The following is a 22,461-nucleotide window of genomic DNA, read 5'->3' as shown; positions in this document are numbered from 1 at the left end:
AGTGTACTGATTTCTAGTCCCACAGCAGTGTACTAGTTACATTTTGCCAATATTTTGTCAGTCTTTAAAAATGTTTCCAAACCAGTGGGCATGAAATGGTGATTTGTGGTTTTATTTGCATTTCCTTTTCTACTAACAAGGCCAAGTGTATTTTCATAAATTTCACAGGCCATTTGTGTTTTCCGTGAGATGCTTGTTTGTGTTTTTTAAACTTTTTCTTTTGAATCATTTGTTTTTCTAATTGATTTATAGGATCTGGCTACTAATCTTTTTTGACTTTATGTAAAAAATTCCATTAGGACTTGGTTGGAAAAGTAATAAAACTGTACATCAATTTGCACAATACTGTACAACTTTACAGTATTGAAACTTTCTATCCATGAACATAGTGTTGCTCCATTTGGTTTTCTTATTGCCTTTTAATAAGGTCCCTTAGTTTTCTACATAAATATTTTGCACCTCTTTTGTTAGATTTATTTTCAATGACCTTATCTTTTTCATTGCTATTTTAAATCTTTAATTGTATTTTCTGACTTTATTGCTGATGTTTATAAATTCGTTAGACATTTTTATTGGAAACCGAATTGATACATTTTCCCAGGCTGTCAATTGACTTTTCATTTTGTAAATAGTGCATTTTGAAGATCACTGATTTTAAGCAATTATTGATGTAACTTAGTGTGGTTTCCTTCATATTTCTTCTATTTGGGGTTCATTGAGTGTTTTTATAGCTATTGGTAATTTTCATCAAATTTGGATTCTTCAAATGTTTGTCTCTCTCTCAAAGCTATGGTTTTTCCCATAGTCATATACAAATGTGACTTGGAGCTGGACCACAAAGAAGGCTGAGCACCAAAGAATTGATGCTTTCAAATGGTGGTCCAGGAGATGACTCTTGATAGTCCATTGGTCGGCAAGGAGATCAAATCAGTCCATCCTACAGGAAATCAGCCCTGAATATTCATTGGAAGGACTGATGCTGAAGCTGAAGCTCCACTACTTTGGCCACCTGATGGGAAGAGCCAACTCATTGGAAAAGACCCAGATGCTGGGAAAGATTGAAGGCAGGAGGAGAAGGGGGCAAAGAGGATGTGATGGTTGGATGGCATCACCAACGCGATGGACATGGGTTTGAGCTATTGTTCTGTTGCTCAGTCATGTCTGATTCTCTGCAGCCCCATGGACTGCAGCATGCCACCATTCCCTGTCCTACACTGTCTCCCAGAGTTTGCTCAAATTCATGTTCATTGAGTCGGTGATGCCAACCAACCATCTCTTCCTCTGTCGCCCCTTTCTCCTCTTGCCTTCAGTCTTTCCCAGTACCAGGGTCTTTCCCAATGAGTCAGTTCTTTGCATTAGGTGGCTAAAGGACTGAAACTTGAGCTTCAGCATCAGTCATTCCAATGGATATTCAGGGATGATTTCCTTTAGGATTGACTGGTTTGATCTCCTTGCTGTCTGAGGGACTCTCAAGAGTCTTCTCCAACACCACAGTTCAAAAACATCAATTCTTCAGCAATCAAGCCTTCTTTATGGTTCAACTCTCACATCTATACATGACTACTGGAAAAACCATAGCTTTGGCTATACAGACCTTTTTCAGTGAGTAATGTCTCTGCTTTTTAATATGCTGTCTAGGTTTTCACAGCTTTTCTTCCAAGGAGCAAGCATCTTTTGATTTCATGGCTGCAGTCACCATCTGCAGTGAATTTGTAGCCCCCCAAAATAAAGTCTGCCACTGTTTCCATTGCTTCCTCATCTATTTGCCATGAATTGATGGGACTGGATGCCATGATCTTTATTTTTTGAATGTTGAGTTTCAAGCTGGCATTTTTACTCTTCTCTTTCATTTTCATCAAGAGGCTCTTTAGTTCCTTTTTGCTTTCTGCCATAAGGGTGATATCATCTGCATATCTGAGGTTTTTTATATTTCTTCTGGCCATCTTGATTCCAGCTTGTGCTTCATCCAGCCCGCTATCCCGTATGATATACTCTGCATATAAGTTAAATAAGTAGGGTGACTATATACAGCCTTGATATACTCCTTTCCCAATTTGGAGCCAGTCTGTTGTTTCATGTACGGTTCTAACTGTTACTTCTTGACTTGCAAACAGGTTTCTCAGGAGGCAGGTAAGATTGTCTGGTATTCCCATCTCTTGAAGAATTTTCCACAGTTTGTTGTGATCCACACAGTCAGAGGCTTTAGCATAGTCAATGAAGCAGAAATAGATGTTTTTCTGGAACTCTCTTGCTTTTTGTATGGTCCAATGGATGTTGGCAATTTGATCTCTGGTTCCTCTCCCTTTTCTAAATCCAGCTTGAACATCTGGAAGTTCTTGGTTCACATACTGTTGAAGTGTAACTTGAAGGATTTTGAGCATTAACTTGCTAGCATATGAAATGAGAGCAATTGTGCTATAGTATGAACATTCATTAAAATTTCCCTTCCTTGGGATTGGAATGATAAGTGACCTTTTCTAGTCCCGTGGCCACTGCTGAGTTTTCTAAAATTGCTGGCATATTGAGTGCAACACTTTAGCAGCAGCATCTTTTAGGATATTAAATAATTTAGCTGGAATTCCATCACCTGCACTAATTTTGTTTTGTAGTGATGCTTCCTAAGGCCCACTTGAGTTCATACTCCCATGTGTGACTCTAGGTGAGTGATCATACAATCATGGTTATCCAGGTCATTAAGGTCTTTTTTTGTATAGTTCTTCTGTGTAATCTTACCACCTCTTCTTAACATCTTCTGCTTCTGTTAGGTCCATACCATTTCTGTCCTTTATTGTGCCCATCTTTGCATGAAATGTTCCCTTGGTATCTCTAATTTTCTTGAAGATGTCTCTAGTCTTTCCCATTCTATTGTTTTCCTCTATTTTTTGCACTGTTCGTTTCAGAAGGCTTTCTTTTCTCTCCTTGCTACTCTTTGGAACTCTGCATTTAGACGGGTATATCTTTACTTTTCTCCTTTGCCTTTCACTTCTCTTCTTTTCTCAGCTATTTGTAAGGCCTCCTCAGACAATCATTTTGCCTTTTTGCATTTCTTTTTCTTGGAGATGGTTTTGATTACTGCCTCCTATACAATGTTATGAATCTCCCTCCACAGTTCTTCAGGCACTCTATCAATCAGATCTAATCCCTTGAATCTATTTGTCACTTCTACACATATTCATAAGGGATTTGATTTAGGTCACACCTGAATGGCATAGTGGTCTTCCCAACTTTCTTCAAGTTAAGTCTAAATTCTGCAATAAGGAGTTCAAGATCTGAGCCACAGTCAGCTCCCAGTCTTGTTTTTGCTGACTGTATAGAGCTTCTCCATCTTTGGGTGCAAAGAATATAATCAATCTGAATTCAGTATTGACTATCTGGTGATGTCCATGTGTAGAATCATCTCTTGTGCTGTTGGAAGAGGGTGTTTACTATGACCAGTACATTCTCTTGGCAAACTCTGTTAGCCTTTTCCCTGCTTCACTTTGTATTCCAAGGCCAAACTAGCCTGTTACTTCGGGTATCTCTTGACTTCCTATTTTGCATTCTAGTCCCCTATGATGAAAAGGACATCTTTTTTTGGTGTTAGTTCTAGGTTTTATAGGTATCATAGAACTGTTCAACGTTCAACTTCTTTGGCATTAGTGGTTGGGGCATAGACTTGGATTACTGTGATATTGAATAGTTTGCCTTGGAAACGAATAGATTATTTTGTCTTTTGGAGACTGCACCCAAATACTGCATTTCAGATTCTTTTGCTATGAGGGTTACTCCATTTCTTCTAAGGGATTCTTGCCCACAGTAGTAGATATAATGATAATCTGAATTAAATTTGCCTATTCCCATCCATTTTATGATTCCTAAAATGTCTCTTGCCATCTCCTGTTTGACCACCTCCAATTTACCTTGATTCATGGACCTAGCATTCCAGGTTCCTATGCAATATTGTTCTTTACAGCATCGGACTTTACTTTCACCACCAGACACATCCACAGCTGGGTGGTGTTTCCGCTTTAGCTCAGCCTCTTCATTCCTTCTGGAGCTATTTCTCTGCTCTTCTCCAGTAGCATATTGGGCACCTACCGACCTGGTGACTTCATCTTTCAGTGTCATATCGTTTTGCCTTTTCATACTATTCATGGGGTTCTCAAGGCAAGAATTCTGAAATGGTTTGTCATTCCCTTCTCCAATGGACCACATTTTGTCAGAACTCTCCACCATGAGTTCACCTACCGTCTTGGATGGCTCTACACAGTATGTCTCATAGTTTGAGCTAACTCTGGGAAATCGTGAATGATGTGGAAGCCTGGCATGCCATAGTCCATGGAGTTGCAAAGAGTCAGACATGACTTAGTGACTGAATAACAACATCAATATAATATTTTTCTTATCTAGTATTTAAATTTGCATTTTAGAACTACTTTTTGGGTCTCTTTTTATGCTCAGGCTTTGTCTACTTTTTTTTAAGGATATGGGATATATTTAAAATTGCTGTTTTAGTTTTAATGTTCTTGTCTTCTAATTCTATTGTCTCTGTCATATTTTAGTCTGTCTCTATTGACTTATTTTTCTTATCATTATGGGTAATATTTTCATACTTCTTCATGTACCTGTTGATTTCTTTTTTCTTGAGAATATGTCAAATTTACTAACTTGCTGGCAAGGAACTAGCAAGATGACCAAAGTACGCTATTTCAGAGAGGGTATGAGGAGGAGAAGTGAGATAGTAGGGGCACAGACCATTGACCTAAATAGAATGTTGCCTAAGCAGGAAAGAGAGTGGGGTCTTTTGGCAAGATGGTCTCTATCATTTTATCAATTGTCACAGAGAGGGCCTTTGTGGCAAGTGGTCTGAGGTACCTACCATCAAGAGCAGACACATGTGTGTGTGAATTGAAACCACAGAGCTCATCCCCCTCCTAGGTGTGTCTCATCGGCCGATTAGCAGAAGGTAGGAAACAGTGTCACCCCGGAGAAGCAGCCAGCCTCAGAGCAACGTATGTGTGTGTGTGCACTTGCTCAGTGGTGTCTGACTCTTTGCGACCCCACGGACTGTAACCCTCCAGGCGCCTCTGTCCATGTGACTCTGCAGGCAAGAATACTGGAGTGGGTTGCCATTCCCTCTCGAGGGGATCTTCCCTACCCAGGGATTGAACCTGGGTCTCCTGCACTGCAGGCAGATTCTTTACTGTCTGAGTCACCAGGTAAGCATATGACCCAGAAATCTGACTTCTGGGTATATACCCAAAATAACTGAAAGTAGGGTATCAGAACCATATTTGTACACACATGTTCATAGCAGCTTTATTCACTAGAGCTGAAACACAGAAGCAAACCAGGTCTGCATTGACGAATGAATAGATGACCAAAATGTGGTATATGCACACAATGGAATATTACTCAGCCTTAAAAAGGAAGGAAATTCTGCAATATGCTATAACATAGATAAACCTCAGGGATATTACACTAAGTGAAATAAGCCAACCACAAAAAAGATAAATACTGTATGATTCCACTTAGATGAGGTACTTAGGGGAAGTGAATTCATAGAGATGGAAGGTGAAATGGTAGTTAACCAGGGGCTGGGGCTAGGAAAGAATGAGGAGTTATTATTTAAAGGGTCTGGAGTTTCAGTTTTACAAGATGAAAAGAGTTATGGGGATGAAAGTTGGTGATGGTTACACAACAATGTGTACTTAACATCACTGACCTGTGGACCTAAACATGGTTAAAATGATAGATGTTATATTATGGGTATTTTACCACAATAAAAAAAAATCACAAAACTGGGGAACCTTGGGGTCTACCCTGTAGGACTACAAGCACAATGGGCTGCATAGAAGACTTCTGTGTATGTCAGGAAGGACAATTTAGTAATGATGAGAAGCAGAGAGAAAGAGCCTGGCTCCTGGGGAGACTGGAAGACACCAGGCTGAGAAGAACAGAGGTAAGGCTGGAAAGCTTCAAAAAATTCCATTGCATAGTCAGAGCAAGACGCTTCTGCAGACATCATTAGTTGTGATATTTTTTAAGTGGTCATCAGCAATATAGCATGTAAGGTGGAGGGGATGGAGCAACCTGTTAGAAGCTGAGCACAAAGAACCTGAACTAAGGTGTAGGAGAAGTAGAAAAAGCAGGAAAGGAAAGAAGGGAAGAAGAAAGGAAGGCAAGGAGTGGGACAGAGGCAACAATTTAGTGAGAGAGGAAATGGCAGGCCTGTAGAAGAAAAAGGCAGAGAGGAATCAAGATTTCTCGGAAGGGACCATCACCAACAGAAAAAGAACTCTTAGGATCCCACACATGCTCATCAAATCCTACTCTCCCAACAAGAGTTCAGAAGAGAAGCTGTTTATCTAATACCATTGTAAACACATTTCTCCCTCTTCCCTTGTCCACTCACTAAATACTTAGGACGGGTAGGTACTGTGCCACAGAATCTGACCGCTAGGGTCCAGTCTGGGCCTTGGGGCTGGTGGAGGGGATCACACGAGGAAAGGCGAGGTGTCTGGCGCCAAGAGACTATATGCTGCCAGAACGTAGAAGGGATGGGCTGGGAGAGAGATGCTGTATCTGGGCTGGAGCCAGACCTGGAGGAGGCTTTAATGCCCTCACCCTGAAAGTGGCGATGGACCACAGAGGACTGCCAGGAAGAGAGCCACACTGAGGTGAAACCAACAGAACTGGGCCGCTGCGGTGCATCAGAACCCTCTCCAGGGCTCCCACAGTGATGCACAGATAGGGATTCCGGCCAAATGACATTGCACAGGAAGGTCTGCTTGTCTGCAAGCTGAAGGGTGGGCAACCTGCATACTCTGCATCCTCTGAGGTTGAGAAAATGCCCTGAGGGTGGCCTGCCTGTTTATAATTCCCTCCTGTTGCTTTAGGGCTTCCCAAGTGGCGCAGCGGTTAAGAATCTGCCTGCCAATGCAGGAGAGATAAGAGATGCGTCTTTAAAAATATTCATGAAGTCTAATTTGTCTATTTTTTTTTCTTTTGTTATCTGTACCTTCAGTGTCATAGCCAAGAAATCATCACCAAATCCAGTGTTGTGAAGGTTTGGTCCTATGCTTTCTTCCAAGAGTTTTATTGTTTCAGGTGTTATATTTGGGTCCTTCATCCATTTTGAGTGAGTTTTTACATATGGTGTTAAGAATTCACCTTCATTCTTTTGCATGTGGCTATCCAATTTTCTCAGCACCATTTGTTGAAAAGGCTGTACTTTACTTCACTGAATGGTCTTGGCACCTTTATAAAAAATCATTTGATCATATATATCAGAGTTTGTTTCTGAGGTCTCTATCCTATTCCATTGGTCTTCAGGTCTATCTTTATGCCAATACCACATGTTTTGATGACTGTAGCTTTAAGTTTTTGAAACCAGGAAGTGTGAGTCCTCTAGTTTTGTTTTTCAAGATTGTTTTGGGCATTCAGGGTTTTTTGAGATTGCATATGAATTTTAGAATTTTTTCCTATTTTCACGAAGAAGTCATTGGGATTTTTGATAGGAATTGCATTGAATCTGTAGGTTGTTTTAGGTAATATTGACATTTTAACAACATAAAGTCATCTGATCAATGAGTATGAGATGTATTTACATTTATTTATATCTTTATTTCCTCAGTGTTTTGTAGTTTTCATTGTACAAATCTTTCTCCTCCTTGGTTAAGTAAATTCCAAAGTATTTTATTTTTTGGAGCAATTGTAAATGGAATTATTTTTATAACTTCTTTTTCAGATTGGTCATTGTTTGTGTATAAAAATGCAACTGATTTTTGTGTGTTGATTTGTATCCTGCTACTTATTGAATCAATTTGTTGGGTCTATCAGGATTTTTTGTTGTTGTTAAATCTCAACAAAATTAGGCCTCTCAAACATCATATTATCTGCAAACAGGAAATTTTACTTCTTCCTTTTCAGTTTGGATGCTTTTATTTCTTTTTCTCATCTAATTGCTCTGGTTAGAACTTTCACTGCCATGTTGAATAGAAGTGATAAAAGCAGAAATCCTTGCTGTATTCCTGATCTTAGAGGAAAAGAGTTCAGTCTTTCACAATTGAGTATGATGTTTACTGTGTATTTTTCATATATGACTTTTATTAAGTTGAGGTAGTTTTCTTAGTTTGTTTCATTATAAATGAGTTGGATTTTTTTCAAATTCTTTTCTGCATCAATTGAGATGACCATGTGTTTTTTTTCCCCCCCTTCATTCTGTTAATGTGGAATATTACATTCATTGATTTTGCTATGTTGGACCATCCTTGCATTCCAGAAATAAATTTCACTTGTCTATGATATATAATCTTTTTAATATGCTGCTGAATTCTGTTTGCTAGTATTTTCCTGAGGACTTTTTGCAGAATGTTTATAGGGATGTTGATCTGTAGTTTTCTTTTCTAATAGTATCTTTGTCTTTGGTATCAGGGTTATCCTGATCTCATAGGATGAGTTACAAAGCGTCCCTCCTGTTTACTTCTTTGGAAAGATTTGAAGGATTGGTACTAATTCTTTAAATCTTTGATGGAGTGCTCACTTCAGCAGCACATATTCTAAAATCTTTGGTGGAATTTACCAGTGAATCCATCAGGTTCAGGGTTTTACTTAGTTTGCAGATTTTGGATTTCTAATTCAATCCCCTTACTAGTTATGGATCTATTCAGATTTTCTATTTCTTCATGCTTTAATCTTGGTAGGTTTTGTGTTTCTAGGAAATTTTTATCTAGGCTTTCCAATTTATTGATGTACAATTGTAATAGTACTATTTTATAATCCTTTCCCCTCCCCATAGAATTCGTAGTAATCTTTTTACTGTACTGATTTTAGTCATTTGAATCTCCTCTATTTTTTCCTTAATCCATCTAGCTAAAAGTTTGACAATTTTGTTGATTTTTTTCAAAGAGCCAACTTTTGGTTTCATTGCTTTTCTGTTATTTTTCTGTTCTGTACTTTGCTTATTGCTGCTTAATCTTTATTATTTCCTTCCTTCTGCTAGCTTTGCATTTAGTTTGTTCTTCTTTTTTAGTTCCTTATGTTATAAAGTTAGGTTGTTTTGAGCTCTTTTCTGTTTTGTTTTTTTAATATAAGCATTTATAAACTCCCCCTTAGCTCTACTTTTGCTGCATCCTATGTTTTTGTATTTTCATTTATCTCTAAGTATTTTCTCTTTTTATTTATTTATTTGTGGTTTTACTGGGTCTTTGTTGCAGTGCACGGAATCTTTGTTGCTGCAAGGGGATTTTCTCTAGTTGCAGCAAGCAAGGGCTACTCTCTAGTTGCAGTGGGTAAGTTTCTCATAGCGGTGGCTTCTCCTGTTGCAGAGCACAGGCTCTAGGGCACACGGGTTTCAGTAGTTTCAATTCATGGGCTCTAGAGTACAGACTCAGTTGCCCCGTGGCATGTGGAATCCTAAATCTCAGACCAAGGACTGAACCCATGTCCCCTGCATTAGCAGGTGAACTCTTAACTATTGGACCACCAGGGAAGTCCCTTTAAGTATTTTCTAATTTCCTTTGTGATTTCTTCTTTGATCCATTTGTTGTTTAAAAATATGTTTTTTTAATCTCCACAATTTGTGAACTTTCCTTTTTTTGAATTCTAACTTCATCCTCTTTTGAGCAGAGAAGATACTTCATATGATATCTATTTTTTAAAATCTATTGAGACTTAATTTGTGGCCTAATATATAGTCTACACTGAAAAATGTCCCATGTGCTTTTGAGGAGAATGTATATTCTGCTGTTAGGTAGAGTGTTTTGTATATGTGTGTTGGTTTATTGTGTTGTTTAATCCTTTATTTCTTTACTTATGTTCTGTCTGGTTATTCTGTCCATTATGGTGAAAGAGATATTAAAGCCTCCAACTACTACTGTAAAAATACCTATTTCTCCCTTCAATTCTGTCATTTTTGTTTCATATATTTTGATGGTCTGTCATTAGGTGTACAAATGTTTATAACGGTTACATATTCTTGCTGTATTGAATCTTTTGTTAATGCATAACATCCTTCATTGTCTCTTATAATTTTTTTCATTTAAAGTCTATTTTGTATGATATCATTTAAAGTCTATTTTGTATGATATTAGTGTTGTCACTCTTGCTCTCTTTTGGTTACAATTTGCATGAAAAATCTTTTTCCATCCTTTCAGTTTTAACCTGTTTATGTCTTTGGATCTCAAGTGAATCTCTTGTAGACAGCATATGGTTGGATCATATATTTTTATCCATTCTTCCAATCTATGTCTTTGATTGGAGTGTTTGTATTAATGTAACTACATATAAGAGTGAATTATTTGTCATTGTGCTATTTGTTTTCTATATGCCTTATAGCCTTTTTGCTTCTTATTTTCTGCATTCTTGTCTTTTGTGTTTAGTTCCTTTTTTGGTAGTAAAATATTTGAATTCCTTTCTCATTTCCTTTTGTATATATTTATAGCTATTTTTTGTGGTTACAATGGGGATTACATTTAACATTTTAAAGTTAAGATACTCTGATTTGAATTAGAATATTTACCTTAATATTAGCGTTTGTAGTAACAATTGATTTTTTCTTTAAATGTTTTAGTCCCTGAAATCATGTAGAAAACAAGAAGCACAATTACAAACCACTGTTAACAACAAAACTAACATTTATAATTGCCATGTATTTACATTTGTTGCTATCTTTATTTCTCTCTATGACTTTAAGTTACTGCCTAGTATCCTCTTTTCAACTTGCAGGACTCTCTTGAGCATGTCTTTCTTTTTTTTTTTTTAATCTATTTTTAAACTTTTTATTTTGTATTGGAGGATAGCCGATTAATAATGTGACATTATTAACCACTGTGTCACCATGTGTCACCACGTGACATTATTAACCAGAGTTAATGTGACATTAACAGTGTGACAGATATAGATGAGCAGCAAAAGGACCCAGCCATACAAACACATGTATCCATTCTCTCCCACCCAGGCTACCATATAACACTGAGCAGAGTTCCATGTGCTATACAGTAGGTCCTTGTTGGCTATCCATTTTAAACATAGCCATGTGTACATGCCCATCCCAAACTCCCCAACTATCCCTTCCTTGCAGGGCAGGTCTATTGGTCAAAAAGTCCTTCAATTTTCAACTATCTGGGAATTTCTAGATTTCTCCCTCACTTTTAGAGAACAGTGTTGGTGGATATAGGACTTTTGGTTGACATTTTTTTCTTTTAGTACTTCAAATGTATGGGCCTACTGTCTTATGGCTCAAAAATTATCAGAAATCTGACAATTATCTTATTAAGGCTCCTTTGTGTGTGATGATTTGCTTCTCTCTTGCTGCTCTTAAGATTCTCTTTGCCTGGCTTTTTATAGTTTAATCATGACTCTTGATGTGATTCTCTTTGAGTTCATTTTATTGGCGTTTGTTGAGCTTCCTGGATGTTCATATTTATGTCATTCATCAAATTTGTGAAGTTTCCAGTTATTATGTCTTCAAATTCTTTCTGCCCCTTTCTCTCTCACATCTACTGGGACTGCCACAGTGCTTATTTTGATCCTCTTGATGGTGTCCCCTAGGTCTCTTGGGATCTGTTTACTTTTCTTCAATCTCTTTTCTTTCTTCTCCTTAGACTCAATAATTTTCATTGTCCTATCTTCAAGTTGGCTAACTCTTTCTTCCTCCTGCTCAAATCTTCCTTTGAATCCCTATAGTGAGTTTTTCATTTCAGTTATTGTATTTTATAGCTCCAGAATTTTTTTTTTTGTTCCTTTTTGAGTTTTCTATCTATTGATATTTCCGTTTTGTTCACACATCATTTTCTTGACTTCATCACATTTTCCTTTAGTTCTTTGAGCATCTTTAAGACAATTGTTTTGAAGTCTTTGTGTAGTATATCTGCCATTATATCTTTTTCAGAGATAGTTTCCATTGATTTTTTTTTTCCTTTGAGTCACCCATACTTACTGTTTCTTTGTATGCCTTGTCATTTTTTATGAACACTGGATATTTGAATCAATTAATATGATAATTCTGGAAATCAGATTATCCCCTTTTCCAAGAGTTTACTGGGGTTTTTGTTTTATTTATTTTAATTGTTGTAGGCTGTCTTTGTGCTGAGGATCAGTCTGAGGTATAAATTCAATGTCTTCTCATATCTTTTCTGAGACTCCTTGGGCATGCATGGTCATTTTCTAATTTTCCTTGTATATACATATGTTTTTTAATATCCTAGTCTTTAATGTCTGGTTCTTGAGAGGAAAAAAAGATAAAAATGAAGGGTGGATAAAAAGATGCCATACCTTTAAATCTTATGGATGTCACTTCAGCTAGAGAAGGAGAAGCTCGTAACAATAGGAGAGATGCAACAACAATGGCTGCCAACCTCTTTGTCTCTACCTCTGTAATCAGAAACAGCAATCAGCCAACACAGAAGAGATCCCTGATATTTGGAGGACAGGATTCCTGATATTTGCTTCTACATACTGCATGCAAGCTATTGCAGGAATATGTGCACAGCTGCCTGCCATGTGGCTGTGGGGTGGAAGGTGGGTAGCTGCTACTGTGCTAAGAGCTAAAATTGGCTGAAATTAGCCACAGCTCACCATCCAAGTCCTCCCCTGGAAGCTGAAAGCCTTCAGCAGATTCCAGATTTCCAAAATAGATACATCAGACAGAATTTGCTGGTGCAACTCTAGGTGGGGAGACAGATTCCTGGTGCTTCCTATTTTGATATTGTCTTAGAATCTTCCTCTATACCTGATGCTTTTTTATTGGGTGCCAGATATTGTCATTTAAAACTGTGTTTTGGAGTTTTTTTGTATTTCTTTGATTTTGATCTTACATGCAGATAGTTATTTGGTAACAATGTGACTCCTTTGAGACTTGCTTGTGATTTCTTTTTTTTTTTTTTTCTGGTGGATCCAGAGTAGTCTTTATTCTAGGATTTATTTGGCAATACTCTTCTGAGACATCTCTCTGATGTCTACTTTGTCAAGAGATCCTTGCACCCAGCTGTTGAGAACATGAACTATTCCCAGTTTTGTTGGTTCTGGTTATTATTCCTCTTGTCCTTTGCTTTGGTAGCATCCCAATGTAGTGTGCTATTTAGTACTTAGTTGAAGACTACAGATTATGGGAGCTCTCCTTCTCTGTAAAGGTTTCTTTCTTTTTTTTTTGTAAAGGTTTCTTATTCCAGTACTCTGCATATTCCAGCCACCTTCAACTTCCCAAATTCTCAACTTTCTTTTCAACTCTGGTATAAATATTAGTATACAGATTTTAAGGAGTAGATGTATATTTTCACTTCTCATGAGTAAATAGGAGTCAGATTGCTGGGGCATAGGGCAAGTATATGTTTTACCTTACGAGAAACTGCCAAATTATGTTCCAAGTGCTGCACCAAGTGCAGCCGACGAAATGCCCGCACTGTTTTACAGTTTCACCCAGTAACATATAAAAATTCCAAGTACTCTTCACTCTCTCCATTTTCCTTTTAGCTATTCCAACAGGTATGTAATGACATCGCATTGTAGTTTTAAATTTTCATATTCTTAATGATGATATTGAGCATTTAAACTGTGCTTATTGTCATCGACATATCTTCTTTGATGAGGTTTCTATTAAAATATTTTCCACATTTTTAAAATTGTGTGATTTGGGGCTTTTAATTAAGAATTTTTCATTTACATGCCATCAAACTCACTCATTTTAACTTGTACAACCAAAAAAAAAGAAGAAGAAGAAGAAAAGAAAGAAAATAAACCTGTACTACTATCACTACCATATAGTTTTAGAAATTTTTCATCACTTCAAAAATTCCCTTGTGCCCATTTGTCCTCAGTCTCTGCTCCCACCCCAAGACAACTGGTGATCTGTTTTATATCTTTATAGAGTTGCATTATTTGAATTTTGCACAAATGAAATGATCAATATGTAAGTAATATTTTGTTTCTGTTTTTCTCCATTTAGCATAATGTATTTGAGATTCTTTAATGTTATAGCATTTACCAATAGTTTGTTTATTTTCTGTTGATACATAGTAATGCATTAATGCATTATATATAGTAATCCATTTGAATACAGAGTTCCAAAGAATAGCAAGGCGAGATAAGAAAGCCTTCCTCAGTGATCAATGCAAAGAAATAGAGGAAAACAATAGAATGGGAAAGACTAGAGATCTCTTCAAGAAAATTAGAGATACCAAGGGAACATTTCATGCAAAGATGGGCTCAATAAAGGACAGAAACAGTATGAACCTAACAGAAGCAGAAGATATTAAAAAGAGGTGGCAAGAATACACAGAAGAACTATACAAAAAGGATCTTCACGACCCAGATAATCACGATGGTGTGATCACTCATACTCACCTAGAGCCAGACATCCTGGAATGTGAAGTCAAGTGGGCCTTAGGAAGCATCACTACGAATAAAGGTGATGGAATTCCAGTTGAGCTATTTCAAATCCTAAAAGAGGATGTTATGAAAGTGCTGCACTCAACATGCCAGCACATTTGGAAAACTCAGCAGTGGCCACAAGACTGGAAAAGGTCAGTTTTCATTCCAGTCCCAAAGAAAGGCAATGCCAAAGAATGCTCAAACTACCACACAATTGCACTCATCTCATACGCTAGTAAAGTAATGCTCAAAATTCTCCAGGCTGGGCTTCAGTAATACATGAACCATGAACTTCCAGATGTTCCAGCTGGTTTTAGAAAAGGCAGAGGAACCAGAGATCAAATTGCCAACATCTGCTGGATCATCGAAAAAGCAAGAGAGTTTCAGAAAAACATCTATTTCTGCTTTATTGACTATGCCAAAGCCTTTAACTGTGTGGATCACAATAAATTGTGGAAAATTCTTCAAGAGATGGGAATACCAGACCACCTGACCTGTCTCTTGAGAAACCTATATGCAGGTCAAGAAGCAACAGTTAGAACTGGACATGGACCAACAGACTGGTTCCAAATAGGAAAAGGAGTACATCAAGGCTGTTTATCGAGAAGGCAATGGCACCCCACTCCAGGACTCTTGCCTGGAAAATCCCATGGACGGAGGAGCCTGGTAGGCTGTAGCCCATGGGGTCGCTACGAGTTGGACACAACTGAGCAACTTCACTTTCACTTTTCAATTTCATGCATTGGAGGAGGAAATGGCAACCCACTCCAGTATTCTTGCCTGGAGAATCCCAGGGACGGGGGAGCCTGGTGGGCTCCGGTCTATGGGGTTGCACAGAGTCAGACATGACTGAAGCAACTTAGCAGCAGCAAGGCTGTATATTGTCACCCTGCTTATTTAACTTATATGCAGAGTACATCATGAGAAATGCTGGGCTGGAGGAAGCACAAGCTGGAATCAAGATTGCTGGGAGATATATCAATAACCTTAGATATACAGATGACCACCCTTACGGCAGAAAGTTAAGAAGAACTAAAGAGCCTCTTGATGAAAGTGAAAGAGGAGAGTGAAAAAGTTGGCTTAAAGCTCAACATTCAGAAAACTAAGATCATGGCATCCTGTCCCATCACTTCATGGCAAATAAATGGGGAAAAAGTGGAAACAGTGGCTGACTTTATTTTTCTGGGCTCCAAAATCACCGCGGATGGTGATTGCAGCCATGAAATTCAAAGATGCTTACTCCTTGGAAGCAAAGTTATGACCAACCTAGACAGCATATTAAAAAGCAGAGACATTACTTTGCCAACAAAGGTCCGTCTAGTCAAGGCTATGGTTTTTCCAGTAGTCATGTATGGATGTGAGAGTTGGACTATAAAGAAAACTGAGCACCAAAGAATTGATGCTTTTGACCTGTGGTGTTGGAGAAGACTCTTGAGAGTCCCTTGGACTGCAAGGAGATCCAACCAGTCCATCCTAAAGGAGATCAGTCCTGGGTGTTCATTGGAAGGACTGATGTTGAAGCTGAAACTCCAATACTTTGGCTACCTGATGTGAAGAGCTGACTCGTTTGAAAAGACCCTGATGCTGGGAGGGATTGGGGGCAGGAGGAGAAGGGGACGACAGAGGATGAGATGATTGGATGGCATCACCGACTCAATGGACATGAGTTTGGGTAAACTCTGGGAGTTGGTGATGGACAGGGAGGCCTGGCGTGCTGCGGTTCATGGTGTCGCAGAGTCAGACATGACTGAGCGACTGATCTGAACTGAACTGAATGCATTATAAGGCTATATCACATGTTGTTTATTCATCTACCAGTTGATGAGCATTTGGATTTTTACCAGTTTTAGATTATTATGAATAATGTTGCCATGAATGTTCATAAAAAAGTTTTTGTTGTTATTGTTTTTTGCCACACCATGCAGCAGGCAGGACCTTAGTTTCTTAACTAGGGCTCAAATCCACATCCCCTACATTGGAAGCATGGAATCTTAACCACTGGATCACCAGGAAACACCCCATAAACAAGTTTTTGTGTGGTAAACATACGTTTTCATTTCACTTGGGTAGATAACTAGGAGTAGAAATGCTTGATTGTGTATTAAGTACATGGTTTATTTCTTTGATGAAATATCTCTTCAACGTTTTGCCAAATTTTTAATTGGATTGTTTGTCTTCCTATTGTTGAATTGTAAGAGCTCTTTATGTATTCTGGATACATGTGCCTTAGCAGATACATGATTTGCAAAAAATTTCTCTCAGTTATTATTTCACTTACTTGACAGTATCCTTTGAACCCCAAAGTTTTAAAATTTGATGAAGTACAATTTACTTGTTTCTTTTGTTGCTTATCCTTTTGCTGTTGCGTCTTAGAAGGCTTTGCCTAATCCAAGATCATGAAGGTTTATGCCCATGTTTTTTCCTAAAAGTTTTAGATTTTAAACTCTTATGCTAGGAATATAATCCATATGGAGTTAACTTTTTTGTAATGTATAAGGAAGGGGTTAACTTTTTTCTTTCACATGTAGTTATCCAGTATCCTAGTATCATTTTTTTTAAAGATTATTTTTTCCACACTGAATGCCTAGGCACCCTTGCTGAAAATCAGTTGACCATAAATGTCAGAGTTTACTTCTGGACTCTAAATTCTAATCCACTGATCTATATGTCTATTCTTATGTCATACTAAACAGTCCTGATTACTGTAGCTTTGTTATAAGTGTTTTAATATCAGAAAGTGTGATTCCTCCAAATTTGTTCTTATTTTTCAAGATTGTTTTGACTATTCTGAGTCACTTGCATTTCCATATGAGTTTTAGAACCAGCTTTTCAATTTCTGCAAAAAACACAGCTGGGATTTTGATTTTGATTCCACTAAATCTGTAGACCAATTTGGGGAGTATTGCCATCTTAAGAGTATTGTCCTCATCCAATCCATGAACATGAGATATCTTTCCATAAACATATAAAGGTCTTCTTTAATTTCTTTCACTGATGTTTTATAGATTTCAGTGTGTGAGTCTTGTACTTTTCTTTAAATTTATTTGCAAGTAATTTATTCTTTTTATGCTATTGTAAATGGAATTGCTTTCTTAGTTTCACTTTTGGATTGGTCATTGCTATTGAATTAACTTGTATTTTGTTCAAAGAAATTTTTCTGAATTTATTTATTATTTTAAATAGGTTTTTCTGTGGCTTCCATAGGATTATCTATATATAAGATCATGTTATCTGAAAATAGAAATAGTTTTACTTTCTTCCTTTCCAAAAGAATCCTCTTCCTCTCCCTCCACCCTTTACTTTTGTAATTATCCTGGCTATTATCTCTAGTACAATGCTTGAATAAAATGGTAAAATTGAACATCTTTGTCTTGTTCCTGATCTTAGGGGGAGAGCTTTCAGTCTTTTACCACTAAATATGGGTTTTTCATAGATGCCGTTTATCAGATTAAGGAAGTTCCCTTCTATTCATAGTTTTCTGAGTGTTTTCATCGTGAAAGGGTGTTGGATTTTATCAGATGGCTTATCCACGTCATTGAAATGATCATACAGTTTTTATTCTTTTTTCTATTAATACATTGTATAACATTGCTTTTCTTTTTTGATCTCTTTGAAGCAAAAACTTAGATTATTAATATTTTTCTCCTATTCTAACCTAAGCATTTAAAGCTATAAATTATTCTTTAACTTTGATTCAATGACATGCAGTAAATATAGATATATTGTGTTTGAATTTTCATTCAATTTATTCCACTTTTTTTTTTTTTTTTTTTAAGAAGTGTCTTGTTTAGGACTTCCCTTTTGTTACAGTGGATAGGAATCCACCTGCCAATACAGAGGACACAGTTTTAATCCCTGGTCTGGGAAATTTCCACATGCCTCAGAACAACTTATTCCTTGTGCCACAACTACTGACCCCATGTGCCACTACTACTGAGCCTGCATGCTGAAACTATCGAGCCTGAGGGCTACAACTGCCCAGGCCCATGTACCTAGAGCCTGCGCTCTGAAGCAAGAGAAGTCACTGCAGTGAGAAGGCTGTGCACCACAACGAAGGGTAGCCCCTGCTTGCTGCAACTAGAGAAAACCAACGCACAGCAACAAAGACCTAACATGACCAAAAATAAATAGTAATCATAAAATGTTTCTAAAAAAAGAAGTAACTTCTTTAATTTCCAAATACTTGGAGGCTTCTCAATTTTCTGCTCTTTTTTATTTCTAATTTAATTCTGTTGTGTATGAAGAACATACCTTGTATAACCTCAATCTTTTTAACATATTATTGACTGGGGGATTTTTGCAGAAATTAATGCCTGTGGGTGCAATACATCTCTGGTAAAAATTGTGTTGTTTCTTAAGTCTTCTTTCCTGGACTAAAATTTATAGAGTCTTAGAGACTAGAGAATGTTACATGTTTGCTTGGAAATAATGTATATTCTACTGCTATTGGTTTGGATTTTCTATCAAAATTAGGTCAAATTGCTTGAGACCATTGTTCACATCTTCTGTATCCTTACTGACTTTCTGATTATTTGTTCATCAGTTACCAAAAGAGGTGAATTGAAATCCCCTACTATAGTTGTTGAACTGTCTATGTCTCCTTTTATTTCTGTCAGTTTTTGGTTCACAAGTATTGGGGCTCTGTTATTAACTGCTTATTTGTTTATAATTGTTTTATTTTCTTGATGCATTGATTCTTTTATCATTATGGAGTATCTCTCTGTTTGCAGTAGTGTTTCTTGTTTTAAAGTCTAATTTTGCCTGATATTAATGTCATTAATAATACTTTTTACATGATATATGTTTTTCCATTCTTTTATACTCAATTTATTTATATTTTTTTTAATGTAATGTGACTCCTGGACTTCCCTGGTGGTCCAGTGGTTAGGAATACATCTGCCAATGCAGGGGACATGGTTTTGATCCCTGATCCAGGAAGATTCCACATGCCAGAAGACAACTAAAACCATTTGCCACAACTACTGCCACACTCTGGAGCCCATACTCTGCAACAAGAGAGTCCACTGCAGTGAGAAAGCCTGCGTGCCACAACCAGAGAACAGCCCCCATTCACAGCAACTAAAGATCCAGCACAGCCAAAATAAATAAATAGAAATTTTTAAATGTGCCTCTTGTAGACAGTGTACAATTGGATCTTGCTTTATTAGATATTCTGACAGTCTACATCTTTTTACTGGAATGTTTAGACCATTAATGTTTAATGTAAGTATTGATAAGATTTTATTTATGTCAGTCCATTTTGCTATTTATTTTCTTATGTCCTTTTTGTTCCTCTGTTCCCTTTATTTATGTTAAACAAATATTTTTAATGTACTCTCATCATTCCTCTGTTGATTGTTTTAACTACATTTTTTCTTTTTGCACAAAGGTTTCTTTTTATTCATAACATAGGCAAAGTTATTTAAGTCAATAAATTTTTAAGGATTTTCACACGTCCTGATTCTTTCCACTGCCAGTCACCATAGTTCCTCCAAAGTTGTCATCTTCAAGGCAGCCCTTACAAAAAGTTCTGCTCAATCCACAGCTGTGATGCCACAGCTGTTTTAGTTGGGCCTCTTTGATCTTCAGTGGAGTGCACTTCAAAGTTTGCCACCTGTAATCTTTAAGATCCAATTTCCTCAACCAGATCTGAAAGAGACACGTGCACCCCAATGTTCATCGCAGCAGTGTTTATGATAGCCAGGACATGGAAGCAACCTAGATGCCCATCAGCAGATGAATGGATAAGGAAGCTGTGGTACATATATACCATGGAATATTACTCAGCCATTAAAAAGAATTCATTTGAATCAGTCCTAATGAGATGGATGAAACTGGAGCCCCTTATACAGAGTGAAGTAAGCCAGAAAGATAAAGAACATTACAGCATACTAACACATATATATGGAATTTAGAAAGATGGTAATGATAACCCTATATGCAAAACAGAAAAAGAGACACAGAAATACAGAACAGACTTTTGAACTCTGTGGGAGAAGGTGAGGGTGGGATGTTTTGAAAGAACAGCATGTATATTATCTATGGTGAAACAGATCACCAGCCCAGGTGGGATGCATGAGACAAGTGCTCCGACCTGGTGCACTGGGAAGACCCAGAGGAATCGGGTGGAGAGGGAGGTGGGAGGGGGGATCGGGATGGGGAATACGTGTAAATCCATGGCTGATTCATGTCAATGTATGACAAAACCCACTGCAATGTTGTGAAGTAATTAGCCTCCAACTAATAAAAAAAAAATAAAATAAAATAAAATAGAGTCAGATATAGCCACTCCCCCTCTAAAAAATTAAAAAAAAAAAAAAAGAGAGATCCAATTTCCTCAAGCAGTTCACTATAGGATCCTGTTTAGGGTCAGGAGATGGGATGTCTAGTTCTCTAAAAGCTTATCAAGTTCAAATCATATTAATTCCTAAGTTGTCACACCCTAAAACTTGACAGATCATTGGGATATGCCAATACCTAAGATAAAAAAAAATTGTTAGGTTTTTCATAGTTTAATTGGCAGCTATGTCTTGTAGTTCTTTCCCACAGATCTAACAGGTAGTTCTATGAATAAAGGAAACTACATAGTTACTCTATGAGGCGTTTCCAACGACGTAGGTTTATAGAAAAAGCCCCATCGGGATAGACCTCAACTTAACTACATTTTTAATGTTATTTTCTTGTAGTTTTCTTAAGGATTAAGATCCTAACTAATCACTATCTACTTTTTTTTTTTTTTTAGATATTTGAAATACAACTTTATTCTGATTCTAAACGAAAAGGAATGGGAATGACAGTAACAAACAAGATTCCACCTCTCAATATTGTCATGTGACTATAGCAGTCTTATATTTGAAACTCAAGGAGGAAACAACTGTGTTCCAAAACACCTAAATATGCAGGTCCAAAAAATGAAGGTTTTTTTTTTTTTTTAAACTGCCACATTCACTCCAAAGCCCATCCATCTCCTTCAGCATCCAAAGATTAAGCACATGTTCTGCTTAGCTATATAATAAAGTGGCAAACACGCTGCACCACTGACATCACAGGACAGTTGCCTATAAAACTAGACTTCTGACGCTGGGCCCCAGCTTCACTTTCTCACAGGTCATCATCTTCATCCGGGAGAGCAGTTGTCTGAGCAACCTCTAAATCGTGCTCGTACTGTGCTGCCAAGGCTGGGTCCATGACCACCTCTGGCGGGGCAAGAGCAGGCATGGCGACAAACTCCAAGTTAGGGTCTCCAATCAATTTTCTAGCAAGCCAGAGGAAGGGCTTTTCAAAGTTGTAGTTACTTTTGGCAGAAATGTCATAGTACTGAAGATTCTTCTTTCGGTGGAAGACAATTGACCTTGCCTTAATCTTTCTGTCCTTAATATCCACTTTGTTGCCACACAACACAATTGGGATGTTCTCACACACTCGTACCAGATCTCTATGCCAGTTAGGCACATTCTTGTAAGTAACTCTTGATGTTACGTCAAACATTATAATGGCACACTGAGCTTGTATATAATAGCCATCTCTCAGTCCACCAAATTTCTCCTGACCAGCTGTATCCCATACATTGAACTTAATAGGTCCTCTGTTGGTATGGAACACAAGAGGATGGACCTCAACACCCAAGGTAGCTACATACTTCTTCTCAAATTCACCAGTCAGATGACGCTTCACGAATGTAGTTTTTCCAGTACCACCATCACCAACCAAAACAAGTTTGAACTGAACTTGGGGTTCTCCTTGGGCAGGCATCGCGATGTTACTTCCAGAAGCGTCTCCGCGCCCGTCTGACTCATCACTATCTACTTTTATATTGACTTAATTCTGCTTAAATATGGCGACTTCCTCCAATACAGCTCCATTGCTTCTCTCCTCTTGCATGTTGCTAGTTTTATATGTAATTTACATACATTATGAACTTGATGATACAATGTTGTAATTATTGCTTTATTTAATTTTATGCTTTCTAAAAGAAATGAAGTGAGATGAATCAGTTGCAAAAGGACAAATAGTGTCTGATTCCATTTATATGAGGATGTGTGCAAACACCTTGAACCCATAGGATTTCCATTCTGCCAGTTGATCTGTGTGTGGATTGGGGAGTTTATTCAA

At 37.5% G+C, this 22,461-nt stretch overlaps 1 protein-coding gene and 1 non-coding gene across 2 annotated transcripts; both read right to left on the bottom strand.

The window, feature by feature from the left end:
* Positions 1-20,872: 20,872 nt before the first annotated feature.
* Positions 20,873-21,003, bottom strand: LOC133068726 (small nucleolar RNA SNORA18). The gene has a single exon (XR_009695679.1). It is a non-coding gene; the product is annotated as a small nucleolar RNA SNORA18 (small nucleolar RNA).
* Positions 21,004-21,092: 89 nt separating this feature from the next.
* Positions 21,093-22,120, bottom strand: LOC133067921 (GTP-binding nuclear protein Ran-like). The gene has a single exon (XM_061158973.1). It carries the CDS (start codon positions 22,099-22,101, stop codon positions 21,451-21,453), a length of 651 nt encoding a protein of 216 aa, XP_061014956.1. The 5' UTR covers positions 22,102-22,120; the 3' UTR covers positions 21,093-21,450.
* Positions 22,121-22,461: the final 341 nt, after the last annotated feature.

Source organism: Dama dama, chromosome 13 (genome assembly GCF_033118175.1).
Source record: "Dama dama isolate Ldn47 chromosome 13, ASM3311817v1, whole genome shotgun sequence".
NCBI lineage: Eukaryota > Metazoa > Chordata > Mammalia > Artiodactyla > Cervidae > Dama > Dama dama.
This window is presented reverse-complemented; position numbering and strand designations above follow the sequence as displayed.